Source organism: Lepisma saccharinum, chromosome 8, assembly GCF_977018435.1.
Source record: "Lepisma saccharinum chromosome 8, izLepSacc3.1, whole genome shotgun sequence".
Classification (NCBI taxonomy): Eukaryota; Metazoa; Arthropoda; class Insecta; order Zygentoma; family Lepismatidae; genus Lepisma; species Lepisma saccharinum.
Genome location: NC_139236.1, coordinates 91,656,679 through 91,679,873, shown reverse-complemented (window position 1 = coordinate 91,679,873; position 23,195 = coordinate 91,656,679). Strand labels below are relative to the sequence as shown.

The window sequence follows — 23,195 nt, the reverse complement described above, 5'->3', positions numbered from 1 at the left end:
TCACTACAGAATATATGGGTTGCCACTGGCAACTGAACTCATGGCTGTTTTCAAGGGAAGGGACACTGGAGAACCTTGGAAAGTGAATATTACGTGAAAATTCCATGCTGCATACAAGTAATTTCATCCCAAATACAATATACAGGGTGGGTGAGAAGAGACTAGACATTCAAAATTTGCTGTAATTTTTGTAATATATAAGCAATCTCAACAAAACTTTCTGTAGATATACATTATGGAATAGGATTACATATGTGCATACAAATGTCGCAATATGATAGCTGAATGGCAAACGCTACCTGAAAATGCTGCAAGGGTATGTTTGGCCTATCATATCTTGCTGGGGAAACATTGGTGAGCCCTGTTTTCATGCAAGACAGCACACCATCAGACTTTGCACTTATCGTAGGAGCCTGATTGGACCACAATTTTCCAGGACGTTGGCTAGGATGACGAGGACCTCACGAATGGCCTGCCTGATGTCCAGACCTCACGGCCTGTGACTTTCCTGTGGGGCTGGGCAAAGGAGGAAGTGTACAAGACAAAACCACGCACTGTGGAACAATTCGAGGCACGGATTCGGGATGTTATCATAAACGTCCCGAAGGATTTCCTGCAGCCGCCATTTTCCAAGATGGCCGCCATGTGGGAAAAAAAAGAAGAAGAAGTGGGTGCCGAAGACCGTGGATTCCACCCCCTTTTGTTGGAGGAAGCTGATGGATGCTCCCGGTGCCTGCATTGAAATTTGAGATGGCACATATCCTATACCATAATGTATATGCACAGAAAATTTCATTGAGATTGCTTAAATATTACAAAAAAACTACAGCAAATTTTCAATGCCTAGTTATTTTTCACTCTCCTTGTATGTCAGAGCTAATCAGTCCTATAATTTGCTAACTTTTCCTGCATCCCTAAAATGCTGGAACAGAGAGGGAAGGGGGGGGGGGACTTGTTTCTTACAGCCACATTACATTTTACACCTTTTTTAACGCACCAAGGTATGAAACTGGAATTAATATTACTAAAAAATGCATGGGATACATAACTACAATGGTAACTTCCTTTATTGTTACTCATTTCATTATTGCCATATTAAATTTGTGGCTGTAAAAATTCTACAAAAGACACACACATGTAAATAATTTCATTAAAATATGTCAGATTTTGGTTACAGATTGCTGAACATCATTTCAGAAAATATGGTTTTAAAAAAATCCTGGTATATAAATGATTGAAAAAACATTTAGACAGATATCATACTCCTTCTTGGACGGAATATGTTATTTTTTACGAGTTGGTCACATCAGGGAAGCTCATGGAATTATTTGGAACAGAAATATGTGGAGTCATTCTATAACTTAATACAAAGAAAATATTACATCGTCAACAACTTCAGCTCTGCAAAAATTCAGAGCTCAAGTTTCTACATAAACAAACATTCTACAATGTTTTATTAGAACAAAACTCTACTCAAATAATTTAACAATAAAACTTACAACTAAAGCGAATGTCTTTTTTTATTGTCAATAGGAAAAAAATTGACTTAAATGTTCTACTGACTATATTAACATAATAATCTATTCAGAATTTAAGTTCTTGCTTAACAGCAAGTTATTGTGAGGTCCCGAAAGGTGTCGAATCAGCTCTTGGAGCGACTCGAACGACAGCTGGCAGAAGCAGCAATTGAACTTCTTTTGTCCCTCTTCCGAGATGATGTTACGATGCACAGAGCACAGATGTTTCAGAAGATGAGCTTTCTGTTTAAACATGGCAACGCACAGTCTACAGGCGAAAGGTTTCTCGCCAGTATGCACACGGAGATGCGTCTTCAGGTTCCAGCTCATCCCGAACTGCTTTCCGCAGTACTCGCACCTGTACTCCCGAACAGGTTGCTTCGCAGCGTTTGCAGAGTTCTCGACGCTCGGTGGGGTGTCGACTTGAGGGCTTGGATACACGGACCACGGCCACGGAACGTCACCCATGACTTGATATTGATTCGGTGGAGGTAAGGCCCCGTCTGCACTGGGAGGTCGATACTTCACGATCGCATCTTCAGACGACGTATCGTGCTGCATGATAGACTGTATCTGGCTAGCACTAGGCTCTAATGGTGGCCTAGAACCTATATCGTTTCTAGGAGGTCCATCTTCGACAACATACGAAGGGCATGGAACAAATGGAGTATTTTGCGCAGGAGGATTGTGGAACCCTGGTCGCCTCCGTGGCGTGTAGGGTTCCTGAGGAGGCGAAACTACACCCAACTGCATGTCATCGTTACTTAAACTAAGAGGAGACTTACGTGGAACAGGACTTTCTGAAGCATATTCGAACTTTCTTTTGTTCCGGTGGGCATCAATTCTGTTTTCGTGTGGATGTGATGAAGTCCCATAATCCTTTGCATTGTGCTGAGTATCTGAGTTTTCGAGATGATCTTGTACTTCTGGAGAAATCCGAGTATCAGAGGTAAGCTGAAATGTAAAATCAGAATTTCAATGATACACATATGAACAACTTTCAACGTATTAATATACATTTTCTTATTTACAATGAAATGTAACTTTACTATCTGCATTACTAGACTCATAAAGAAGTGAGGTTACATGAAAAACTACAGCAAATAAAAATTTAGGAAAATAATTGTTGAGTTTGTTTCAAGTCCACTATATGCACAGATAGGGTAAACGGGACTGGACCTATAACTTAAAAGTGGGATCTGGGAATCAAATCCAGGGATCCTTGATTACCAGGTGGCGAATATACCACTATGCCATCAGGGAGACCCTTTGGAAAAATAAAAACACCAGCATAAACAATTTATACATTTAGGAACATGTTATAGAAGTACCCACATATTTTGTCACTACAATAATATACAAGAAAAATTAATCAAGATAAAATAGAAAGCGGAGGGGTGTATGTAATGGGTATGAAGTTTCTTTGCAGTATAGTAACTACTTTCTGCGCACAGTTTTACGTAATAAATGTGTCCCTACTTAATATAAATCGCGAAATATCTTCGAAATATGAGGGCATTAGTGTATGTGTAGAGCACGCGTAAAAGAATAAAAGAAAGGTAAAAGTAAACGACAGGCCCCTCTTGAATTTAATGAGTTATTGTTTCTCGTTTAGAAAGAAATAAATTTATGAAAATCTTCGTTGCTTCATTTGCAATACATATGTTACTATAACATACACGCTCTTTAAGTTTATACTACCAAAAAAGCAAGATTTGTTATTGGTGATATATACAACGTAGTGAATTGTCTGCTACTATTTCTCTGTTTGGTTTCAATTTATGAATCACTTCACTAAACCAGGAGCCAAATGTTCGTCTGTGCATTTCTTGGTGATAATCACCCTTCCCTTTCTTTGCACGGAACAGTAAACATGCGTCGTTGGTTGCTTCAGCTCTGGCGGTGGTTTTGCACGCTCCCACGGTTGAATCAATGTACAACATGCGTTGACGCATGCCTCGTCCAAATAATTAACATGTTTCTTTTTTCACGGTGGTATCTTTTGATATCGCTGAGATTCTTTTGTCATCAATCAACAAACAATCATTTTCTACTCCTAACTCAACCGCAAACCATTCAAAATAACACTCGGGCAAAGCCAGGCACTGAACAGGAGACATCGATTCAGCCATTTTCGCCACTGTACAGCATGAATAGCAATGAATCAAGACAAAAATAGGGTTAAAATAGTGGGATGTGCAACACTGATTCCACGCTCTTTGCAACGTATTCAGTCTCACTCTACTCGCTTTTGAGTTCCTTCAGCGCTACCGACTGCCCAGTTGGCGAATCTGCGGATTGAAGTTCGTCTGCAGAGTGATTGCAACCGATCAAGTTCATACCTGCTAATGGATGTATCATTTTGTCTGTATATTACACATTAAATAACTGTTTTGTCGCAAGTGTGCAGTTATGTTGAAATGTAACCCATCTAAGCAGAACTATATATTGAGTGCACGTTTGGATCTACATATGCGAAAACCTGCTGCAAACTTAACATGACGCGAGGCTTAGTAATAAATAATAATAAGATACAAAACACACTGGTAATGATCAAAAATGAAGAAAATGACGGATTAGTCAATAAGAGTGGCAGGTGGGATGTGTTTTATGTTTTTAACTAGCACAGGTGCATCACATATTTTTGTTATTGCATTATGAAAGAAGTAGTATTAGCACGGACAAATGGCAAGAACACACATGTATGTAAAAACAAGTAAACAACGTGGAAGAATATTTAGGAGAACACAGCACTTTTTTCTCAATTTTTGTTAGCTGGAGGCATCCCCCATTACTTCGAGCACTGGAAGAAACCTCTAAGTTAAAACCACAGTATTTTAAAGAATATTTACGGGTTGTTTAATATTATGCACTTTGCATAACACCATTGTCAATTATCTTTTGTAACTGACACAAAATTTCATTGTTTACTTAGAACTTGAGAAAAATAAACCTGTACTGTCTTTGGGAAGGTTCTGAAAAAAATGTTTACCCTTTAACAAGGAAGGAAGTACCCACGCACCTAAATACACCTACAAGTACTCAAAGTAGTTTTACATTTATTGAATTTGAAAATGAATTACTTTCCAAACTAATGAGCTTCCTTTACAAGATGCCACTTAGGCTTTAGGCAACAATCAGCATCCAGATAAACTGGTCTATTTAAGAAAAAATTAAAGACTTATGAATTGCACAAGAGCAAGCCTTTAAAGTTAATGAATAATTTGCACATTTATTCTTACGCAGTAGTGTGTAGTGGCAAGCCAAACACTGCTTCTATAGATTTCCCACAGTTCCAATGGAATATTTTAATACACTTGTTGCTCCTTTCACACTCTATGAAAGGATAAAATGTTATCAAAATCTGAAGCCATGCTTCCTCTTCACATAGAATATTTTCTTGCTTCATTCACGACTACATGGCTCTCCATTGAAGAGAGATGCATATCTATTTACCCTTGCAATCCACCACCTTCATTTAAAGTTTCATGTGTTTTGAAATATCATAATGAGAGCTATAACAACAGTCCTGCAGCATGGCGGTACGGTTTAGGGCATCAGGCTTTGAGACGCAAGCTGGTTTCAGTCTCCTGGGTGGTGAAGCATAACAACTTTTCTCCAGAGATTTTGAGGAGTGTCTAAAACCGGTCTTCATGCATGAGGAAATTGGGGAGCTATGATCGAGTAGCGTAACCTGGTCAAGGAAACCTACAACAACTTGGAGTTTGTCATGCTGACCACATGTCACCCCATATTATTGGATGATCGCCCTCCTTTTTCTTAATTAAAGTCTAAATAATACATGTATTAGTGTGCTATGTACGCATGATACAATGATATACACCAAGGACACACCCTGTAAAACTAAATTTTACAAGAACACTAAAAATCACACAAAATTGGCAAATTTCATGACTTGGTATGAACGAAAAGTACTTAATGTAATTTTATAATCTTAAGCAACAATGAACGTTTTGGGCGATAATCTTGATTGCGAAAATAAGGTAAAAGCATATGATGCAATACTGACATGTGTTCAATTATGTTTCCCTGCACAATATGAAAACGAGGAGGACAAGGAGGAGCCAAATGAATAACAGTTAATGTCGTCTTTGAATGTATTAGCCCAATATTATTATTATTAAAAAACTACTCTCGTTTGTGTAAACTTTCAAATAGAACTAAAAAGCTCAATAATAAATCAACTTTGATTAATTTGGACTATTCTACTTTGCTTTTCTGCAACTTTTTTGGGTAATAGTGAAGATGATACGATGAAATTGATAAAGGGACACTAGCAAAGAGAACCCATGCCAGGATTTGAACCCAGGACCCCTAATTCAACACTGAGAACAGCATACCACATCCATCCTCCATATGAACCATCATGTTGTAACTAACACTAAATTTTTGAACACGCCACAAACAATAAACATGCTATACACACCTTTAACGCAGTGTCTCTGTCTAGACTGTTCTCACACGATGAATGCACATCACTCATCGCCACATCGGACCTTTCATCCGGGTCTGGAAGAGATCGCCTTTCGGAGGAGAGACACAAGTTCACAGGATTTAGGGAGTTCCTCCGCGAATCCGACAATTTACCGCACTGCTTAGGCTCTTCCAACGTCGGACTACCGTTTGTTTCCACTTTGACAGAGTGTGGGTTGTCTTTTGTCCTTTGATTTGCACTAGCGTCCACGACACCATGATCGGGTGATGGAGCAGGCCACTTGTTCCAGAAGTCAGACTTTATTTGAAGAAGATTTATTAGGTCACGTAACGTGTCGACCTCGTGCGTGTGAAGATACGCTTCTCCGGTGTACAAAAAATCCAGCAAATACTTCAGATCTGACAACTTCACCCCAGGAAAATGGACCGTCACAGGGTTCTCAACCATTGGCGTCGTCTCCAGCAGTTCTTTTATGAGCGGACTTGCCGAGGCGAGGACGAGTCTGTGTGCTTTCAGTGAGCCTCCATCACAAACCAACCTCATGTCGGCGAAGCACTCAAGTTCGAACCAGGACTGAATCTCGTTGACTAGGGATGTATGATGTTTCCCATAATGCAAAGTCAGGTGGCCACTGTCACACATGGCTGTTTAGATATCATATACCTGTGGAGAAACAAAGGACTGTCAAAACACATGAGAATGTCAAAACTTACAAAATTATCTTAAGCATATGCATTGGTTTTCAAATTAAACTCTCGTAAAAATCACTTCTTTAACAGCAATTTGAAGTCACCGTTACAAAATTCCCGCACTGGATATTTTTCAAATACAACCTAGTCTACAAAGGATTAAATTTTCCTACTTATAACTTTTGAAAATGTGATTAATATATAATGTTAAACAACAAAACTGATTCTCACTGATAAAACTCTTTTATAACTCAAATTCATAAAAGTGTAAACAAACTGAAATTATTCTAGCCATGATCTAATTGTTTAGCACCATTATTAGAAAGGTAAATACTGGGTTTACAGCACAAACTCTGCACATTCTTTTAAAAACATAAAAAGCTGAGCCCAATATATAAGAACTATAATCCTACAGTCTCTGTTTTTCATTGCATGACAGTGGTTAATGCATAGAGTCACATCACCTGGTTTTCTAGACCAGAGTAGCTCAGATGTGATTTTTTACCATGAAGCTATTGCATACATTCTAAATCTCAAAAGAATAATTTACATCATATCGTTCTGATTGGTAAGACAAAGATATTATTATCCAAACAATGTGAAAGATATAGGTGCATCAGGAATGGCCTAAACACTCAATTCTAAATCTCAAAAGAATCATATACATCATATCGTTCTGATTGGTAAGACAAAGATATTATTATCCAAACAATGTGAAAGATATAGGTGCATCAGGAATGGCCTAAACACTCAAGTGCCACCTCTCACATCACAATTCTGCATGCCAATGCTCACAGATGAAGGAAGCACCCCAACAACTCTGCAATGTGGTTGCGTTAACCACTATGCAATTGGATACATTTCAGGTTACAAATTTGATATCAAAATGACAAATTATACCTTTCTTAAGAATTTCACAGTTGGGTGATAGGATAAATGTTAACATAACCTTGTGTCATGGGCATCGGGAGGGGGGGTCGAACAGGTCCTTCGATAACCCCTGGAATTTGGCTTCATTCACACAGTTACAAAAGTTTTGTGTTTTTGTATTAAATAACAGAAAGTTCAGTTAGTTAATATTCAAATAGAATATCCAAAGTAAAAAGGTTGTTAGATTGAAAACTTAAGTGTAAAATGCAGGAATTAAGTTGTTTTCCATATTCTACCATTTAATCCAAATCATGAACGGTTCCACATCCACAGTTTTTAATTCCAAAATTTAGTTTTATGTAAAAGGTCCAACGAAATACACTTTATGAGCAAAATTTTCCCCTAACGTTCAAAGAAGTATAGAAAAGTTAATAAAAATATAGAATAACAATACATATCGGTGCACAAACTGCATGAAATGAAACAATACATTTAATGAAAAACAGTTGTTTGTTTGAGTTGGTGTTTATCCACAGTAAGGCTAATTGGGACTGGACCTACAGTTTAAAGTGGGATCCCAACCACTATGTGCCTCCACTGGATATCGAACCCAGAACACCCTGATTACAAGGCGACGACGCTACCACTGCGCCATCAGGAAGGCCCTGAAAAGCAGTTGCTCTGGACATTCCCTCATCTGGTGGATCAAGTATAAGTCTCCCCAAGGATATAATAATGAAGAATTTGGAAAAAAAATTGTTTATTTGTGGTTGATGTATAATAATAACAATTATTATTATTTCTACTCTTAAAGCTTCACAAAAATGTGTCATGCCCATGCCTTGTGTATTTAGGAATTGAACCAAAGACTACTAAAACCAGAGACAAGAGAACAATTAAGGTGAGCAAATAATTCTATTCAAAAGCCACAACAAAGCTTCGATCAACCAGCAAATCTATTAACAGTTGCATGTAAACAAAAGTTGCATCGTAAAATCACTCAACAGCAATAATTTTGACCAATACATGAAAACCGCTGTACAAGTTCAACACTTATGGAACAATGAATGCATGTACCAACATTAAGATAAGCAAATTACTTAACAATACACATCACATGCCCATCATCCTGTAGCTCCAGAAGAGAAAGCAAAGTCCCACCGTGCAGTGTTATGTAAGAGTTATAAAATAAGGTTCTGTGTGGCAGACATACAATGGCAGTCATGCAAAAAGAAGAAATATTGGCATATTCTATGGTGAGATATTCACCGTAGACTTTCTCCTTCCTGCTTCCCACTTTCTCTGAAAAACAGGAAATCGAAGACATTCCTAAGTATTTCAATTCACCACAAAGCTCCCACTTGGCACATAAAAAATCTGCATGTTCTCTATTGAAGGATATGAAACATTCAAACTGAGCCTTGAACTGAATATGAATAATTAATATTATTCCTAATCCCTTTACACTTCATTTCAGTCCAGAAGCTAGTTTAATATTTAATTCTAGCCACATAATTAAAATAGTATCCAATTGTTTACTTTTGTCTCTCTACAATATGGCAAGAGTACATTTTGACAAATCTTCTCGAATTTTTGCCTTATAGGGCCAATGTGAATAATTGCCAGACTAACCCCCATAATAAAAATTGGTGTATTTAAGGTAAAGTTTCCTGTATATATAGCAGCATGCATTAAGGCACATTTCGAGGAGGAGGGGTGTGATCAACACCATGCTCTAGATGCCTTTACAACCCAGAGTTGCCCCATGTACCCGTTGATTTGAGGCTGGGTGAGTCCCAGAGCCACTTTATGTGGGGACAAGGCCGACCTTAGATCACTCACCCTGGGAAACAAACCCAGGTTTCCTGCATGGCATCAGATGCCTTACCAATTAGACCACCATGGCCGTATTTACAAAGGATAACACCATTAAGCCTTGTCTCCATGATAACCAATATTTTTTTCTTCATTTGTATTTGGTACAGAGTCTGAAGAAGACCTTGCTAGAAGGTTGGAACGTAACATTTAGTTTATGTTTTAGAATGAAATAAATTTCTGCCTTGGTCAGCATATTGAGTTTTTGGTTTACAAAGGAAAATACAATTATTTCAGAATTCAAGTTTCACAAAAAGCAAACATGTTCAAAGATTGCACATTACAAACCAATTTTCCTCATTCTGTGAGCCCTCCAAATCCTGTATTCTCCAATCTATGTCTGAGCCACACTTTCAGATGCTAAGATTCAGAATTCTCAACATTTTCTTTAGCTATTCTTTGGCAATAAAATCTTTGATACTTACTAATGGGTTTAGGAGAGTAAAAATTATGGCTATTTCCCCTAATTTTCAACTCCACTTAATCTTTCCTGCATGACTTTACCGTTTGATACAATGTAAAATAAAGAAAAAAATAACAAATCCTTAATTCTCCGTTCTTTCTTCTTTCCACCCTATGCCTGTTATTAACAACATAATCCATTTTTGGTCAGAAAAAATTTGCTTTTCTTAAAGACTAACAACCCACCCTTTTTTTTAGCTTCTGAAAGATGAAAATAATTTGCTAAATAACTTATTCATGGAGCTACAGTTTAAAGTTAAATTCAAATCACACTTACAATAAAAAATACACCACAAGGATTGTCAGCCAGTAGAAAAATTCCAACACTTTCAAAAATACAAGTAAATGATTTCAATCTATAAATAACACAATGTAAGGGCCTTAAGCCATTCTGCACAAAATCATACGATTCACTGGGAATATTATTCTTTGGCTTTGAAGTGGAACTAGTAGACTTTGCTCAGACTATTACTTCTGTAATGTAACACAAAACACAAATGAACTCCCACACCTTACTCAAAATTCAGACATAGTACTCCTGGTTTGCCAAACAAACTATGGCAACCTCAAAAACCAAAGAGAGAACTCCTCTTCCTCAGAACTACAGGAAGTAATAATTGCAAAATATTAAAGTATCATTTCAGAAAGACAAACACAAGCATGGCAAACTATGAACATATTCTTCAACATCAAAGTGTTCCTATACAGATGAATGAGACTTTAGTACAGGACTGATCAACATGCCTAATTTCTGAGGGAGCACTCTTGTATGTAGAGTGAGCAGAGGGTCTGTAACATTGTAAGTAGTTTGGAAAAAAGGGAGTGAGCATGGCAGGAAGCTTAGTTTGTAACATTAGTACAGTGGAAATCTCTAGTCATTTAGTTCGTTAGTAACAGTGAATTGTGGCATTTTTAGGTGGTTCTGTGATAATGAAGGGTGCGATCTCTGCAACTGTTGATCCACTGTACCATCCTCGAGAATTATGTTTAATTTTTTTAATCGGCAGATTTCGATGAAAGCATAAACAACAATGATATTTGATCCCAAAGTATGTAAAAAAATCTGCCATCTTGAAGTACTTTCATCACTTTAAATTAGTAAAAACCGTTTGTATGAACACTCAAATAGCAAAAGAACATATTAAAAAATAACTATCACTCCTAAACCTAGCTACGTAAAATTTTAGCTGCTGTTGTGGAATGTCATCCTGGGTGCTATATTCACTTGCACGAAGTGTTTGAGCCGTTCTCCTCCATGGCAAGGTGTACTTTACTTACAATAACACATTTATGCAAAATATTTCACTTTCTTGAGGAGGTACAGAGGGTCAAGGGTACCTCTTACTCTGCATGGAGAGCTCGATAATTGTGAGTCACTCAAGCTTTCTTTACCATAAGCAGCTTTCAGGGTGAACCTTAGCAGAAACACAAAATGTCGATGTTGACCAAGCATCATAAGCACAATGAGCTACATGAATAGAATCTGTAGCAAAACATAGCTTACAAACTAGGGCAGAGTTGTTGGTAAAAAGATCTGCTGCCCTAAATTCTAATTTGATAGCTAAGAACATGCACAGTGCATTGTCATTAGGGCAGCTAATAATTCTCAAAAAAATGACTTGCACAGTTACATTAATGCAAGCTTGAATTATTCGTAAACAGTAAAGGAGTCACGGTTTTAAATAATTCAACAAAACCAAACACTAGGTGGTATAAACTACTGAAACTAAAGAGGAAAACAATTAAGTATTCTATTTGCAGCTGCTTATCAATCAAGAGAACACTTGTGGAAAAGTATTAAAACATGAATTTGCCATAAAATTTTGGGAGAGGCACGTAAGACTAAAAATGTATGAAACAACAATGAAGGAACATAAAGAAGGTGCAACACCTAAAAAGTATTAAAAATCAAATAAGGAACTAATAAATACTGAAAAGCCAAACAGCAAAAACGAAAACAATGTTTTCCGTTTCTAACGGAAGGGAAACAAAATCTCATTCAGCATTGTCTATAATGCTGAAAAAGAAAACATCTTTCATCAACCTTCAACCTCTGTTCATTGCCAATGTGATTTACCTGATTACTTATTAGCACTGCCCTATTCTAGCTATGCTGTTTCTTTCATGTTACGAACATGACTGAATAACGTAGCCTAAGTCAAAACTTAATTTTTAAAAAAATAATTAGGTACTATTATAGTATAAAGGAAACACCTATAAATCATATTTTTTACATTGCTAACGTACTATTTTGGAATGCGAAACATTTCCTAAGATCACATAATGCATTTCTAACTAAGATAATGTCTATTTCTTACATTTACGAGTACTTAATGTTACTTGTTATTTCTATTCTGTAACACATTATGGCGGGTGATAGCGTTCAAGCTCCATAGTTTTCTTGCAAATGTTGACTAAAAATAGGAAAAAATTCACGGTGACATCTGGCTCAACAAACTTCACTGCCTCACAGCCTGGAAAATAACAAGTCTACAGTTGCTGTATTTTGCAGTTTGATTTAGAGTTACGTAGAGAGTACTAGATTAAAAGCACAAGTTTCTCAATTTATTAATGTCCAACTTATTAAGGTGGAAAGATTGACCGGAAACTGAAAAAAACACAAAAACCGCCATGTGTGAAGCTCTGGCTGAACATGATGGCAGTTAAATATTGTCTTTTAATGAGTTTCACTGAAAAGAGCAAAGAAAAATACCTTAATTAGCAAAAATTCATCATGGTGACCCCCCTATTTTCTAAAAATAGAACACCTTGAAATACGGCAATATTTGTTATTTCGGAGAACTATGTTCATTTTTGGAAGCCCTCCTACGTTATCTAATCCAGTAGAGCAACTGTTAGCTAAACTTTTATGGACAAACAATAGTCTGAATTTAAAAAATGAAGCCACTTTGAGTGTTATGCCCTTGTCATTACATTGCAATTATTTGACTTTATTGGAAATATTGTATATGTTCGTTTTTATAATTCACATTGCACTAGAATTATGTATCATTCAGTTAAAATATTGTGTTTGTTCATTTTTAATATTTAATATGATGTCACAGACAATCAGTATAAAATGGACAAAGAGACTAACCTTTATGTGCCAACCTTGCAACTTGCATTTGTTGTGGGTAAGCAAAAAATCAGTCAAAAATCTTAAGACGTAAATCATGGTGTTTCAGAAAGAATGGCAAGGACAGCCAAGGAGTTACACCAGAAAGATGGAGTTCTTGTCATGCCTGCTAAGAAAAAAGGCAGACCTTTGCCTTCAAGAACCAAAGAGCTTGTTCAGAGTTTCTATCAGGATGAAGAGTACAGGAAGATGTGTCCAGGCATGAAGGACAAAGTAACTGTGAGTATAAATGGTGTCAAAATGGAAAAACAGAAACAGAACTTGCTATGCAACTTGAATGAGCTGCATGTGCAATTTCGGAATAAATATCTTGATGTAAAAATTGGCATTACAAAGTTCTGTCAGCTTAGACCTGAATGGTGCATTACTGTTGGAGAAGCAGGGACACACAGTACAGCTCACCGCTCACGAGAAGATCCCTAAATGAGGGGAGAGGACGAGCGGATGGTCAGGGGAAGACCGGTCTATTTGCAGATTCTAGGGGTAGCAGGAAGTCTTCCGCTGCGGTCATTGTTGTTGTGGAAGTGCTTTTGCGTGGGTGTTTCATTGTGATTTTTCGTGGTGTTGTAAGAGTTATGGCAGGTGTAAGGAGGAAAGGTGCTACTGTGCATAGTGAAGCACGTAATATTGTCAGCAAAGTAATTGACTTTTGCGATCGTGAATCTGAAGAAAAGCAATATTTGCTGCCAATTACACAGAGCACCAAGCGTGCGTCTGCAGCAACAGGTTTGTCGCAGCCGACAATCAAGAGGATTCGGAAAGAATCGCGTGAACGAAATGAGCGGTCACTGATGAGAAAACTAGTTTCCCCTAAAGGCCACCTCACCGTAATGTGACTCTCGATGATTTTGATATGAATGTAATCAGGAATTCAATTCGTGACATGTACATAAGTGAAAAAAGTGTGCCGACCTGTGCTAAACTTTTGTCTGTCATACGACAAAAAATTAATTTCCCGTGGAAGGAGGATTCTTTGCGTCGTTTGATGAGAAGATCCGGCTTTGAATGGAAGACCTGCAGGAACAAAAGGACAATTTTAATGGAGAGACCGGACATTGTGACATGGCGGAGCAGATATTTACGTGCCATAAAACGATTTCGGGAAGAGAATCGCATGCTTGTGTATGTTGACGAAACGGCTGTGGACACCAATCTAATATCAAACAAATGTTGGCAGTCAAATGATATTTCAGGTGTGATATCTAACGCAAGTTCTGCACATCCATTCATTGTTGTCCACGCAGGTTCCAGTAATGGGTTCATTCCCAATGCAAGCCTGATCTATAAAGCAGGCTGCTCCACAGGAGACTACTATGGGCAAATGAACAGCTCAAATTTTGAGAAGTGGCTGACAGTGACAGAGAAGCTGGTCCCGAATATACCCCATCTGTCCGTTGTCATCATAGATAATGCTCCTTATCATACTGTGCAGGTGGATAAGGTTCCCTCGAGCTACAGCCTTAAGTCAGACATGGTAACGTGGCTGACAAATCATAACATCCCGTTCGACGCAAGCATGAGGAAAGTAGAATTGCACGAGGTAATACAGGCTAATAAGCCACAAGAGAAAACCTTCCGTGTGGACAAGACTCTGCAGCAGTATGGCCATACAGTACTCCGTTTACCACCATATGCATGTGATTTGAACGCCATCGAATTAGCTTGGGCGAAAGTTAAAAAATATGTGCGGGATCATAATATATCGGGATCGCTGTCGGTATCTCAACTACATGATCTCACTATACAGGGAATTGCATCTTGCAACCAAGAGGACTGGAAGGGATACTGCGCGCACGTGGAAAAACTTGAGAAAGAGTACTGGGAAAAGGACGGACTGATGGAAGACGAGGTCAAACGAATAATTATTTCTTTTGGAGGAGCAGAGGACAGCGACAGTTCTTCAGAAAGCACCACAAGCTGCAATGAAGAGGATGATGGGGAGGATGATGATCTGGCACAACCTCTTTCATAAATGCAGTAAGTTTGGCCAATTTTGATTTTCTTTATTAAGTTTTGAGTTATGAATTTGTTTATTTCTCATTGATTGTTTTTTTTCTATCTTCAGTGTACAGCATATTTTTTTACTGCTTATCCTGTACATTATTCAGTAGTAGTAGTAGTGTCGGAAACGTTCGAATAAAAGAAATGATCAACAATGTCCATATGAAACAATCAGCCCGAATATTTTCATGGCCAACCAAGACCAACAAAGTAATGTTTACCATTGTTGCATTTGTAGCTTTGCACATTGTAAGTGCAAATAAACATTCTCGCTTTCGCAATTCTTTTTTTTTCTTTACCATTTTCTTCGAACGCAAGTGCTGTAATAGCCAATTCCGTCATTGAAAATATCTTAAACATTGTAGTTAGTACAATTGGCAGGCTCTTTATAAAAAAAAAAAAAATAGAAAATCAGAGTACTCTGTCAAGAAATCAACACCAGATTGACGATGATTATACCTTGACCGCTAATGTGGATACCCCCTGACCGAGCGTGGACAGTGATTTGAGCGTTGCTTGAGAGTAGATGAGATTCAAGCCTTACACAGCGAGACGACAGCGCTTGTTTCTGACCCAGGGTGCACTCCCCCAACCCTAATAGTGGAGTCGCCTGCCGCTACGTCACTCGACTTCTGGCAGGGATCTTCTCCTGAGCGGTGGGCTGTACCTGTGTGTGCATGATGCATCAGAATGTGAAACTCATGCTTGCTGGAATATCACTGAAAACAGAAGAATACAAAACACTCATCAGCAGAATTGTTTGCAATATGGAGTCAAAGGAATGTATGTTATATCGTTGTGAAGCATGTGCAGTTGTTGATTACCTTTGGCAGCTGCTTCAAGCTGAAAGCACAGATCCAGAAGATATAGTTGAATTTAAGCAGTGGCTCCACACAGACAGAGACACAGTTGAGGAGTTTGTTGCTGATTTGAGTGTGAAAATTTACAACTTGTCTGCACATCATTATATTGCTAAATATCAAGCAGGACATCTAAAGGGGTTAAAGGAACAACTGCAGCCAGGAGAATTGATCATACTCCTGGACTTTTCTGAAAATTACTCATTTGTAATTCAAGATGCTGTGCAAGGGTTTCATTGGGAAAACAGCCAAGCCACGGTGCATTCATTTGCAGTTTACAGCAATGAGAATGAAGGCGTACAGTGTCAGAGCCTGTGCATTATCAGCGACCACCTTTCACATAATGCTGTAGCTGTTTGTGTTCATTGCTCAAGTTCTCCAGTTTCTTAAAGGTACTATGCCTGAAATCAGACACATCCACTACTTCAGTGATGGTTCAGGAGCACAGTACAATAATTTCAAAAATTTTGCAAACCTTTGCAGTCATTTCAAAGACTATGGGATAACGGCTGACTGGAGTTTCTTTGCTACATCACATGGAAAGTCACCATGTGATGGTATTGGCGGCATGTTGAAGCGATTGGCGCAAATGAAGAGTTTACAGCACCCTGTACATGGGCACATACTCACTGCTCAAGATCTCTCTGAATTCTCCAAGCAACTCAAAGGAATTGAGACATTTTATGTGAGCAGTCATGAAGTTGAAGCAACTGTGTCCCAGCAGGAAGAGAGATTTGGCAAAGCACATACAGTTGCAGGAACACGTGGGAACCACTACTTTCATCCTATTGATGAGAGCAGAATCAGTGTTAGCAGAGTGGTCAATGACTCCGTGTCGTTTATTGCAAATGTTCTAACGCAAAAAAAATGTCAATGTGAGGTATCAAGATTTGCAGCCAGGGCAATATGTTGCCTGTATCTATGACAGGAAGTGGTGGATCGGAAATGTGTGTGAGGTGTCTCTCGAACAGCAAGATGCACATATATATTTTATGCAACCTCATGGACCAGTCCAGAATTTCCACTGGCCACAACAAAGGGACATGTGTTGGGTGCCAGAGATCCACATAATCTCCATTGTTCCTGCACCAACTGTCTCTTCATTAGGAAGAAACTTCCCTTTCCCTGAGAAAAAATGTATCAGCAATTCCAGCAAAATTTATCACAATGAAGTAGTAAAAATGTGCATTGGCTTGGGATCCATAAAAGAAACCCACCTCGACTTGGGAACCGGCTAGAAACCCATCTGCAAACTTTGAAACCTTGAAAACAAGCTCACTTCTAATGGATAACTAGCTACATACCCATCTACAGGTTTGGGAACCTCGACCAAATATCCATTTGGCTTGTAATCCAGCATGATAAAAAGTTCATGCTCAACAGTGATGAGGATACCATTTCCATACAAGTAGAATAGTATGGAGTTGAAGTACAAAAGGCACCATGGACCAACGCAGGATTACTTGTCATTTTGTGTGTGATATATACATGGACGACTGGTTACAAATTGCACATTTTAGGCATCTCATATCTCAGAAAACATGCATATCACTCAAAGTGGCTTCATTTTTTAAATTCAGACTATTGTTTGTCCATAAAACTTTAGCTAACAGTTGCTCTACTGGATTAGATAACGTAGGAGGGCTTCCAAAAATGAACATAGTTCTCCGAAATAACAAATATTGCCGTATTTCAAGGTGTTCTATTTTCAGAAAATAGGGGGGTCACCATGATGAATTTTTGCTAATTAAGGTATTTTTCTTTGCTCTTTTCAGTGAAACTCATTAAAGGACAATATTTAACTGCCATCATGTTCAGCCAGAGCTTCAAACATGGCATTTTTTGTGTTTTTTCAGTTTCCGGTCAATCTTTCCACCTTAATAAGTTGGACATTAATAAATTGAGAAACTTGTGCTTTTAATCTAGTACTCTCTACGTAACTCTAAATCAAACTGCAAAATACAGCAACTGTAGACTTGTTATTTTCCAGGCTGTGAGGCAGTGAAGTTTGTTGAGCCAGATGTCACCGTGAATTTTTTCCTATATTTAGCCAACATTTGCAAGAAAACTACGGAGCTTGGAGTCAAATTGACTTCATTTTTGAAATCTACACAAAAAGTTGTATAACAGATGTGATTTTTGGACCTCTGAGACCATTTATGGCTGCACAGGAGGCAGCTAAACATGCCTTCTAGTAACGTTGCCAGCACCGTGTCTCCGGTGAGGTGTCTCAAGGTGAGAGCATTGTGGGCAAAGCATAGGAGGTACTGAGCTAAAATTTTGCATAATTTCATTTAGGCCTCAGACCATCTCCTGTACCAAATTTCATCAAACTCTGAGATGGTGAGGCGGGGACCATCTGGTCAGTTGGCATGAAATGACCCTATGAGAGATTTCATTGCAAGTCAATCAGCATTAGGTAAAAGGGTAAATCAATATACATCCTATTGTGTATGTACACTCTCTTGTTTGATGCTTTAGTTTGCATTAGTTTCCTTGTGTGCGTTTTGCAAAAGACCACTGGGATGGAAAGGAAAATTAGGCCTACAAAGGAGTTCTATTGGATCTCATGCAAGTGCCTACAAAAAGAGAACTTTTTTTGTTCACAAACTAGATTCCTTTCTTAGCAACACACCAAGGTTCGAGTTTGGCACAGAAAATACTGTAGAGGGACCAATCTGAATCTATGAAATGTTAATGGTGGACTAAACTTGAGTAAATCTACTACAAATAAAGGCACTAAAAATTACCAGCCTAATTGTCAATGCACAAATCTGAATAACCTACTAAAAATTTAAGAGCGCCAATTTTGAAGAAGTACATCTTTGGTTTTCAACACAAGTCTCATGAACTTAAAAACTCTTAATAGAAGTATTGTTGCAAAATCTGGAGTGTTAAGTGGAACCACACCAAAGTGCATAACTTTTTGTACAGTATTAGAATTAAGCTATTATCTATGTAAAAAAATAAGCTCCAAATTAGTTGAAATTTTACTGACTAAAATAGCAAAATTTGTAAGGTAGGATCGCAACCATGAATTTACTCAATAAAAACAAACAAAAAATACCCCATCCCCTTCCAAATGAAGCACAATCATGGACAGATTTTATCATTCACAGTATAAAAAACTTACATGAGTGAGTACACTCCCGTAAGATTTTATACTTTTTATACTGTGAATATATTTAGTGAGTAAACACACAAATTCAGAATGTACAAATTTTATAAGGGAGGGAAAACACTGTATGACCCACCCCAAAAGTTAGGAATGACTTACTTAAGATGACTGGACCCCTCTCCGATTTTCTTCATATTTGGCATACTTACTAATTGAGGCCTTCCAATCACGAATCTGAAGTTAAAAGTTGTCGGAAACGACTAGAAATTGCAAAATAAGTGAAAATAAGGCGTTAGTTTTCGGAATGAAAACAGTCAATTTTCACGACATTTTTTGTTTCACAAGAATATATATATTCCTGATACTACCACGACACCAAATTTTAACTATGTTTGCCTAACCTAACCTAACCACACATCAATGGTTCGTGGGGCTAGCGGCAATGTTTCGCAATTATTTTGCAATTTTTAAAGTCTCCAACAAATTTTAACCAAAGATTAGTCAATAGCAGGCCTCAATTAGTAAGTATGTCAAATATGAAGAAAATCGGATAGGGGTCCGATCATCTTAAGTTATACCGAAAGTAAAACATGTTCCTGCAACATATCATTAACAATAAAAATTAAAAACCATGGTTGAAATATTATGTGTGTGAAATGTACACTTTCAGGCTGACATTCATTATCCACAACCCCTCTTCCAACATCCATAAGCACAATGAAAATAAATAACTGCTTATCATATGGTGCAAGCATATCAATTTCATACAGGTCCTCTTTCAAACATAAGTAATTGAGAATGTACATTTCCATGCTGGGGGGGAAAATGTCAGCATTCTGTATTTTTATTCTTTATCGGTTTCCTGAAACTTTTGGCTACTCTTGATGATATGAAAATGATGAAAGGGCAGCTACAAGAAACTTTCTAGAGACACCCTATCATATCAAACTCTGCCCAGCATGGACGTTGCCTCGAAAAGGGTGGATCTGACCTACTGCACATAAGATTCGATGCTGATTTTACCCCTTACAGATTTTAATTTTCAATTTTACTCTTATTCACTTTCGCCATGTGAAACACTAGAATGGAATAAATTAATGAAATGAATTTCCTACCAAAATTTTACAAAACGTTTGCTCAGATAGGCTAATAGGGACTGGGTGGGATCCGGACCACTGGGAATCGAACCTAGGACCCGTTGTTTATAAAGTGACACCCTTGGCATAGGAGGCCCGTAATTTATTTTCAAGACCGCTCATAAGGATATTTATTTGGCCTAACATAGAAGTAAAATTAAAACAAAAGACCCAAGAAAAGTTGGAAACTAGGTCAATATATTATCAATATTCAATCTTTCGAGAAAAATATAAACAAACTTGCGTCCTCATACCTCATTTTATAAAGATGTGTCGACTCAAAACCAACAAATTCACACTGACCCAGTGACATAATATACATGCGGTAAAGCAGCACCATATTGTCAAACGCGAAAGGCAATAAACTATAGACAGGACTAGATAACGCGAAAGTATCTTCCGTCCGTACGATTATGCACTACCTTCTGCCCGATAATTTATGAAAAGGCCGGCATACGACGCAATGACATGTTCAGGTTTCGCTTGTGCGCAAGTGTGGCGCTAGTTGTTACACCTGATAAAATAATTCCGAAATTTTCAAATTATACACTAAACCGGCCAAATCTAAAAATATTACGATTATCATCAACAACATATACATTAGCTACATTGTCAATTAAAATGACTGACAACAGCTTTGTAAGTCGACTATCTTTTACTACATACGGTAAATGTGAAGAAAAAATACACAATTAAATCAAATGTAACTGTGGACAAGGAAAGTTTCTACGCCCAACCCTTTCCTCACCCTCAACTACGCACGCATTCAAGATTAGGTTGCGGTTCTCCTTCACCTCAATGTTCGTGTTGTAGACAAGAAAAAGTAAGTTTCACTTTCATTTGGGTTACGTTCGAAAACACGCTACTTTCCTACTTACCTGCATTGGTAACAATAGCAAATACGATCACTTTCACTTTTTAACTCCAATAATGTCAACTTACCACACAACATCAAAGCACTCCAAAATGCACATTCAGTGCCATACTGGTTTCACTTTCAACCGACTTGAATTGCTGCAAAAGTTGTTTCGTTGTAAACATTCATCTCTCCAAGGACATGCATCATTTTAACTCAAAAGAGATTCACACAGTGCTTCGTTGTACATTCACAGAAGTAATCCACACTTGAACAGGAAACACCAAATCCAGTAAACCACATCAGCGAAAGTGAAAACGACGAACTCGGAAGGAAAGCACTTCACTGCCACCGCACAACACAAGCGCGTTTTTAGAACAGAAACTACCCCAACTTCCAAGGTCGCTTTCCGAGACTTGCGTCTGCGCCTTACACTTTTTTTTTCTATCTTTCCATTGTCCGGTACGATCTTCCGTTCTTTATCGAAACATCCATGTTGTCTGGAAACTTGAAAAAAGTTGTTCTCCAACGCCCAATACAGCTCACTTCACGTGCATCACAGCAACAGACACAACCAGACTGTACTGATTGCTTTCACCACGGGCTACGGTGGAGTACTTTCACAATAACTCCGCTCTATGCGAGAATGGACGACTTCCCCCTTCTTTCACTTAGCGCTGTTGCCAAATTTCGCCCGTCCGTGACGCTGCTCGTCTTCTGTCAAGCAATGAGGAAGTAACCAACTTGGCACCTACGTTTTCTTTTAAGCCGTGCTTTCTTTTGCCTCCAGTGGAGCGGTGAAATTCTATTCCTTGGTGACAATGGTGCATCCAAACGAGGAGATTTCCCCTACCCGTCTGAGTGGTTCCCCTTTATTGTGTAACTTCACAATCACATGAGCTTCGCTTCCTGCCTCACTTTTGCTTTCAGTTGAACATTTATTCGGATAAACGTTGCTAAAACTTCTAATAAAAGTCGGCTTTTTGTGTTGGTTTACTTGTTATACATTACGTTCGTTAAGGATCAAGTGAGCAACAAATAAAGTAAGTATAAATGTTGACACAAAACGTGAAATTACAGTTTTAGCGCGTTTTGAATAAGTAAACAGTCCACAAGATACGGAAAAACACATTCTGATCAAATAATCCTAAACATCTAGTCTCTCATCATGTTTTAAGAATAACGCATTTTTAATATATCATTAAATTATTGGTTTTTCACAAACATGTTGGCACGGAAATCAAATCGCGAAATAGCACAAATTTTGATTAATACACTAGTTCTGTTCACTTTTCAAATAGCCACTTTAAAAAGCGAACAATTCGACAAAAATCCAATATATGAAGGTGCGAGTTTTAGAAGATAGGAAGGGAGTATTACAGAGATAGAAAAATTCGTACACTGTTTCTGAGAGCTTTGAACAGGAACAAAGCAGTGCCTCTCCCGATGGTGTAGTGGTAAGGTCGTCGCCTTGTAATCAAAAGCCCCGAATTCGGTACCTATAATGGGGCATGTACTGTAGTGGCTCGTTCGGATCTCACTTAAAGTGTAGGTCCAGTTCCGAATAGCCTTTCTGTACATAAAATGGTTAAAAACTATAAAAGCGTTTTCTTTTTGATTTACAAACTATGTTAATTTGTATATGTAATGAAATAGAAAAATGTGTATGTATACGAGTAAACTACCACATTTCAATTCTATTATATTTATTTGTTCTTACCAATTATGTTTAACCAATATATTTAACTTCTGTGGGTTTAATTTAATGATTGTGACTGGAATGAATACGTAACCTGAAAATGTAATTATATATTATTATTGACGACATCTGTTGCATGTAAAATGCTTCATGATTTATTCTATTCTAAACGAGATGACAGGATAAATGATATGGACTTATGTATAATGCGAGCGAAAGGCGACTTAGATTTGCGATTTTGTACACGAAAAATCATGAAACCAGGTATAAGAAGGAAGTGCCAAATTAATAATTTCCCAGCCAAGCATCATTTAATGGACAGCTATCGTTTTCCGGAGCTTCGATATTCAATTGTTCACGGGCAGCTTCTCATAGGCAAGGAAGAACTTCGCGTATAAATCATATTAATAGCCTCGTTACGCAGGCTCAGCCAGGCGGAGTGTGTGTGCGAGGGCTCGAAAGTTTTTCCTTTGAGTGGCTGTTCACTTTCACTCTCGACGGAATCTCGATTCATCGCTTC

At 38.0% G+C, this 23,195-nt stretch overlaps 2 protein-coding genes across 3 annotated transcripts; one reads left to right on the top strand and one right to left on the bottom strand.

Moving 5' to 3' along the window:
* Positions 1–1,041: 1,041 nt before the first annotated feature.
* Positions 1,042–21,625, bottom strand: ken (zinc finger and BTB domain-containing ken and barbie protein). 2 transcript variants are annotated; one of them, XM_083127288.1, is made up of 3 exons: positions 21,063–21,625; positions 5,965–6,636; positions 1,042–2,471 (listed from the first exon to the last, which is right to left on the bottom strand). In XM_083127288.1, exons 2-3 carry the CDS (start codon positions 6,613–6,615, stop codon positions 1,581–1,583), a joined length of 1,542 nt encoding a protein of 513 aa, XP_082983414.1. In that variant the 5' UTR covers positions 6,616–6,636; positions 21,063–21,625; the 3' UTR covers positions 1,042–1,580. The 2 variants fall into 2 exon arrangements, with proteins under 2 accessions (XP_082983414.1, XP_082983415.1); XM_083127289.1 differs by lacking the exon at positions 21,063–21,625 and adding an exon at positions 20,375–20,582.
* Positions 14,120–14,977, top strand: LOC145991895 (uncharacterized). The gene has a single exon (XM_083127929.1). The coding sequence runs from the start codon at positions 14,120–14,122 to the stop codon at positions 14,975–14,977; it is 858 nt and encodes a 285-aa protein (XP_082984055.1).
* Positions 21,626–23,195: the final 1,570 nt, after the last annotated feature.

What these genes read in the sequence shown, in the direction of transcription:
- ken (XM_083127288.1), bottom strand. Translation starts at nt 6,615, where the DNA reads ATGTGTGACAGTGGCCACCTGACTTTGCATTATGGGAAACATCATACA. An exon ending in ACAGAGACACTGCGTTAAAG is followed by an intron (nt 2,472 to 5,964) that starts GTGTGTATAGCA and finishes TTTACATTTCAG; the next exon opens with CTTACCTCTGATACTCGGAT.
- LOC145991895 (XM_083127929.1), top strand. Translation starts at nt 14,120, where the DNA reads ATGCTTGTGTATGTTGACGAAACGGCTGTGGACACCAATCTAATATCA.